Source organism: Ruditapes philippinarum, unplaced genomic scaffold (genome assembly GCF_026571515.1).
Source record: "Ruditapes philippinarum isolate M1 unplaced genomic scaffold, ASM2657151v2 ctg17716_1_1_1_1, whole genome shotgun sequence".
Lineage (NCBI taxonomy): Eukaryota > Metazoa > Mollusca > Bivalvia > Venerida > Veneridae > Ruditapes > Ruditapes philippinarum.
In genome coordinates, this window is record NW_026864576.1 from 9,389 (window position 1) to 16,443 (window position 7,055).

Here is a 7,055-nt window from a genome sequence, read left to right on the forward strand (position 1 = left end):
ATAAATACACAACTGTATCATTTTTTTTTTAAATTTAGTTTGATGATATAACATAAATTGTTCCCTTGGTAAAGTATCCCTAATGCGCTAAGAAAAAAGTAATTTCTCCGGTGTATAATCTTTCAAAACATTTAAAAATTAATTGTAAAACAAACTTTCATTTTGATACTAAAAAAATTGTAATTTATAACCATTCATTGTGTCTTTTATGCAAAAAAATACCTAAATATTTTTCGAATTAAACATCTCTTTCACAGCAGCAAAAAGACCTATCGCACGCTTCTTTTTAAAGAAGCAAACTTGTTATATAAAGGCTTGGGAAGATGAATAAAAATCTATAATGACATTGACCCAAAATCCCTCTTTATTTTTTAGGACAAACCATGGTATCAACCTAAAAATATGGAATATATCTCTCAATAAATGAGGTTACTAGGAATAACGTCAATTAAATATAACTCTACTTCAAAAAGATAAAAAGGACAACTGGGGGTAAGGGATGGGTGTCACAGTTATTTCACTTGCCAAGATTTACGTTGTATTAATAAGAATGTATGTGGAGCATGAGGGTAATAGTTCAGATAAAACTAAAATATATCATCTTGCCGTGATAGTTGAACCATACGTATTTCTAAATGCTTAAAATGATATAAATGGGGGAAATGGAAACCACAGTTATTTCACCTTCTTAGGTCATGAGTAACGTGTAAATTTTGAAGCCGTTTGTGTAAGTAGAATAAAAGATATATCTAACTTGCTTGAGAAGGTTAACTATATAAGGTCCATTTTTTAAGTGCTAACAAGACGAATAACTAGGGGAGTAGATGTCACAGTTATGTAATATATTGTGCTTTGTAATAAGCTTTAAAAACATTGCTACATGTGAAATTTGGAACAAGCTAGCTTACCTTGCCTGTACATGTACAGCTTAACCACTGCTAAAGAGGGGGGAAATGGTAAATGGTATATAACGTGTCACATTGAAGGCTCAATGATTACCGCCATATGAACACATCTGCGGATGTTTCAAAATTTTATCTGCTTATGTTAAATGTTGAATTCTGCATTTGCAGGTGCTAGGGGGCGTAGACGATATATTGTATTTACCACTACCGTCTGTGAACAGGCTAGATCATACAAAGTCTGCAAAAGTTTCAATTTTTTTTGGGGGGGACTTTCTTAAGGGATTTTGTTTTCTCTATATTGTATTGATGACAATGAGTATATATTATGAGCTACGGGGGCAAAGAAAGAGACTGAATTATAAAATTGACCAAAATCATTACCTTAAGGTATTACCACCTAGCTAATGGGCACTATAAGGAACTAAAAAATTGACATCAATTACCCTACCCCATCCATTTTTTCCACGTGTCTGACCATTTTTCTACTTTGGGAGCTTAATTTAAAAAAAAACCTTAAAATTCAACCAAATGAGTCCCTGTTTGCAAAGTTTGCCTGAATTAAAAAAAAAGTATATTGGTTGATCTTTTGAAATATGATTATGAATATGATAGTTTTGACTTTATTACACTTTGAAAATATCAAGTACTATATTTATTACTAGATTTAGCCAAATTTAGCCAATAAATACCTAAATAAATTGAAAAATCAAAATTAAACACTTTTTTTTTCCAAATGGGACATGAGAGATACATAAATAATGTTAAAAGAAAAAAAAAGAAAGAAAAAATGTTGACCCTTCTAGGGATTGAACCCACGGCCCTCATTTTCAATGTTGTTAAAAGTAGTTTTAGCCTATTTGAATACTCTCCAAAGCGGAAGTAATGCATTAGGATGGTAGTACCTTAACTGTTAAATTTTCTATAACAAGAAACAGTCACACAAGAATTGATTCGTTCAATATATATTTCAGGAAGTATCGATAAGAATATTTTAGCACCATGTATTAGAAGGCGACATTCTGATTAGAAAGTCTGTGTCTTTACTATTTTATGTTCATTTAACTACAATCCAGTGATCCGAGTAAAAAAACACTAATTGAATGAAATGGAAATAATGTAATGAAAGAAAGGTTTACAATTATTTCATTGTAGAATTACGGATGTCGTACTTTGAACAAATTTTAAAGCTTTAAAATAAGGAACAGGTCTGCACATCTACAATCCTACGCGCCTTAGTACTGTATTTGTTGTGCAAATTTGTATTGATTAAATGTAATTGAGAAAAAATCGGGCATAAATTCAAAACGGTAACAGAATACACGTTGATTGGGCATGTGCCAATGTTAACAATGTAAGATTAGTCGATAGTGACATGTGCATTCATCGTTTGAATATAAACAAAAAAAACAATACAAAATATAATGATATAATTTTCTATTTTTTATGCATGTATTTATTAAAACAAATAACAAAGTTTGGAAAAATGGATACTATTCAAGGTATTATAAGTTTATTTTCTTAGATTAGAATTCGTTAATATAATCATACATGTACATGTATTTGATTTCTGTTTATTGAATTTAAACAATAATGTTTCTCGTTTATCGGCTCTATGTAAACATTAAGATTTCCTTCAAATCCAGATTTACACAAGTGGAGATAAGTGGAGATAAAAAGTCAGAAAATGAGTCGATTTTTCATTAGCATGCCTATAATTTCATCAAAATTACATGACTTGGAATCAAGGCCAACAATAGTCGAAATTGCTAATGGCGCTGACCCTAATCAAAGTAAGTAAATATACATTTAGAAATAAGAGAACTGTTAATATAAGTTTTTATTGTTTTGTGCTGACAGTCTTAAGAACGCAATACCTGTCAAAATAATCATACGGTTTTATCTGTTGATCTCTTTACAAGCTATTTTTTCTACATTGCTTGTGGTAGTTTCAATGTAAAGTTATATTAAGCAGTTTATGTAAACTTTCTCTCTACTTGTCAATGTCAGATCCTTATTGCGAGTTTTGTGAAAATTGGGAAGGCATGCACTCTCTTAGTGTGTAGCTGTTTGTTTTTAGAGAAACGAATATTGAAGGGAGTTCTGTTTGGTTGAATTTAATTGTGGTGATCCTAATTGTTTTGGGTCATTGTATTTAGTTGTATTCGAATTATCTTTTGTTCTCCAGTTATATTTGTTTGGTGAAATATATTTGTTTGAAATTGTTTGAGTTGTATTGGGTGATTTTGATTTTTGAAGATTTTCATAGTTAATACTATTGAATATATTATATTCTAAAATGAGGATAATGGGACATAGAATATTCTGCTGTTATTCACAAAAAATTTCAACGGTTTTCAAAGAGTCTATGACCCAATTTTCTTTAGGCATACCGCATGCTTTGTGTTCATTCCCTGAACAGTTGACGCTACGCTTGTAACCGACGGACCAAATCGTAAAACTCTGTGACGGCCAAATGTTATGTATTTTTTATCTTCTGTCTTGCTTTTGCGGGTCCTTGTAGATGATTTTCTTGTTGCTCTGTCTTTCTTTAAAGCAGGCATCGAGTAAATATGTTATGAAAATTAAGATGTACCTTTTTGTACATATTAACAATACAATTTATGTGTTTTATTTTATTTATTTCGTCTAATGTAACCATGACAAATGTTAGAATTTCACAAGGGGACAATTAATTTTATATACACTGTATAAAAAATGGTTTTATTTATTTATTTATTTTTTAATATATGGATATTATATTGTAAAAATAACAAGATTAAAACTATTTTAGGTCAAATAAATGCGAGTAGTACCTTTGATAAATACTTCTTTACTTTATTCTATTTTTGTAATTTTACGAATATATATACGTTTTTGTATAAAAAAAATCCCCGATATAACCTAAACATTGGTCATATGTTCGTATATTTATCATTCTATTTCCTTATTTTCAAGTGGTAAAGCCTGATATCGAGGATGATCAAAAGCGCTGGCTCATTGTTGGTATTTGCCTACACAGTGTTCTCTCTCCGGTCTTACGAAAGTATATCCCTCCTGTAGTAAGCAACCTATATTCTCAACTGAAACGCTCTGATCAGATAGACAACCAAAAATATCCAAATCAACTAGCGCGTTACAAACCTACGAACAAAGAGCTGAACTATGAGGCAATTAACAATAACGCTGTAATACCACAGGTTAGTCGAAGAAAAGATGAAAAGAACTTCAATTACGACGTGAAATGCGACGTCGACCTTTCAAAACTGTTCATGCCCACTAGCATGACACAGTACACAGGTTTTGATGATACGTGCGACACTTCAGCACTGCTGGGAATCATTATCAATATATTTTCCTTTCCGGCTTTAGTAAAGACAGTAGCAGAACAGGTACATATTGTTTAATTCTTTAACTTATAATCAAAGCTGAAGGAGATATATACATTGAAAAATTTGCAGCATGACGGGTCAATATCAACACCAGAACATATTAATACCACTGTGAAACACATGATATGATTTCGATTACAATACACGTACTAAGTTTATGCACTGCTTAACTAAACTTTACTATGTTTTAAACATATTTTAACTTGTGACTAAAGTCTCATTAGCCAGCACATGTATTAGTCATCGTTAAATGCTTTTCTCCGACCATTTGACCATTTCGATTGTTTACTAGATATATCCTTCTATATTGTTGTGAAGATTAAATGAAAGTCACACCAACACTGTGGAGATTGTATGGCGACTTTCCAGCTTTACTGGTGGAGGAAAACGTCATGCCCTGTGTTCATTATTTTAGACACAAGCGGGAACCTTAGAAGTACCGCTGACCATGATAGCTTACTTACACGATAGAATCTAAATCTCTAACGGGATTCGAACTCGAAGGTGGGTGACGTAAAAGTAAATAAAAGTCGAAGACCTCAGCCACTTTTCCACAGAGGCCCGTTCCTAAATGGTGTAAAAATGCTTAACCCATTCGATATCAATATCATGTTTGATTTAACATGTTTATATTTGTTCATCGAAATAGGTGCGTTCTGAAATCCGTAATTGCTGGGCGCATTGTAACTTTTCTGAATGGGATTTCCTTAAGTTCCAAGACTCGTTTCGGCTGATGCATCAGTTTATTAGAAATTTGCGACTTTCGACCAGTGAAGAAACATTTGCACTTGGAGAACTTACTAAGTGGCAGACATATGGTGTGTACAAATAAATATTATATAGGAGTGGTTTTAAATATGAACAAAACAAACGGCAATTTACTTAAGATAATTTATTATATTTGTCCAATATATATTAATATGAAAAATTAAGTTAACGCATTAATTTAGATTTTAAACTTCAAGTAGTTTACATAAATTGAATAATATTCCACATATTTACAGGAATACAGTTTTTGCACGGCACAACACTCGGTATGGAAATTGTAAAAGAGCTTAAAAAAGAATTAAGAACAATCAGTAAACATGTATTAGCTGTTGCCCAACATAACGACGAAGCTTTCGAAAACATACAAAGGGCTCTAAATGACACACAAGATGCTTTTGAAAAGGCAGATGAAAAGTATTTGAGCTTACAAAATCAAGTTGAAACAAACTATGAACAGCATAAAAAGGAGACACTTGCAAGTATAAAAATTATGAAAGACGAAATAGCTGGAATCGAATGTCAAAGCAAGCGCTCAGCCACAAGCATATCAAAATATAGAAATGAATTAGAAGAGGTGCAGACATGTGTTTCAGAAATAAGAACTGAACAGCGAAGAGAAAATGCAGAAATAAAGAGCCATGTTTCTGATCTTGATGCAAAGTTGGGATATTGTAATACTGAAATAAACGACGTTAAACAAAGTATGCAGGATATATATGACAATGTTTCGAGCAGCAAAAAGAAATTGAGGCTATTAAAGTTCATTTGTCAAATGATAGGCCTCGTGAAAAATTATTTTTTTATCCACCAAACAGAATTGCTAGTTTTGTTGGAAGAAAAGAAGAATTGAAACAAACTACAAGAAAGGTTTTTTTGAAAAAAAAGTATGGCTGCAATATGCAAATTTTTATGTGGACTGGAGGAGGTAGGAAAGACAACACTTTGTATTGAATACGCTTAGGGCAATTTTTCCCATTGCCCTTGTATCCTGGTGGTGTGTTTTGGATGTCTGCAGAAACAAATGAATTCTGGAAGATTCAATACAAAGATAGCTCTTGATACTGATAATGTCGGAAATGATGCAAAAGAATCGATGCGTAAAACGCTAATTTGGCTACGTGGACTTCAAACAGAGATGGCTGTTGTAATAGATAATTTAGATATGGAAGGAAATTTCAAGGAAATGTCAAAGAATTGGTTCTAGGGTGCATGGAGACATAACTCAAATGGTCAAACCATAATCACTTCAAGAAGGGAGGCCACTAATGCTGAGGAGGAGTTTTATGTCCAAGCCGACGACTGCATAACGTTGGATGTATTGACAGAAAAGGAAAGTTTACATTTCATTATAACTCGCACGGGTCTTCAAATTAACAATGATGAAAATGCAATATGTTTAGTACATGAACTCGGTGGATTACCTTTAGCACTTGAACAAGCAGCGGCTCATATCAAAGCATTGGCATGTACTTACAAAGAGTACTTCAATAAATTTAAAGAACAAAGATTGAAATTGCTTAAAGCAATCAGACCACCTTTTGAATTGTCAAAGGAAAGACAAGCGGTGCAAACAACATGGCAACTGAACTTTGATTACATTTTGAAACAGTCAGAGCATGAAGGATTGGGAAATACTGCAGTCACCATCGTTGAAATATTAGCATATTTATATGCAGAAGATATACCTTTTTGTGTCATTAATACAGGAACACCTAAAATATGCGATGAAAATTTATCACAGGTTCTCGAAAATCCACTAGGAAAAAAAAAAATTAATTGAAATCCTCACACGATTTTTCCCTCTGATTCGGAAAAAATTCTGAAGTATTGAGTATGCATCGGATTAGTTCAGGAAGTTCGCATGAGAGAAGAAGTTCAGAACCTCAGAACGAACGCATTTCATTTTAGCAGTGTGCAACTAGAATGGTTAATAAAAAGCTTTTTAAGCGAAGCGGTTCTTCACCAAATGATGCAGTTCAGAAGTAAAGAAAAT

General features: G+C 32.5%; 2 protein-coding genes across 2 annotated transcripts; both read left to right on the top strand.

Annotated features, from left to right (window-relative positions):
- The first annotated feature begins 2,552 nt into the window (after positions 1-2,552).
- On the top strand, positions 2,553-4,309 carry LOC132726147 (uncharacterized). Its single transcript, XM_060711413.1, has 2 exons — positions 2,553-2,695; positions 3,861-4,309. The coding sequence occupies exons 1-2, from the start codon at positions 2,590-2,592 to the stop codon at positions 4,307-4,309; spliced, it is 555 nt and encodes a 184-aa protein (XP_060567396.1). The 5' UTR covers positions 2,553-2,589.
- Positions 4,310-4,698: 389 nt separating this feature from the next.
- On the top strand, positions 4,699-6,803 carry LOC132726148 (uncharacterized; the record flags this gene model as incomplete). Its single annotated transcript, XM_060711414.1, has 3 exons — positions 4,699-5,112; positions 5,299-5,846; positions 6,267-6,803. Coding segments are annotated over exons 1-3 (1,170 nt in total), but the record flags the coding sequence as incomplete, so codon positions are not given.
- Positions 6,804-7,055: the final 252 nt, after the last annotated feature.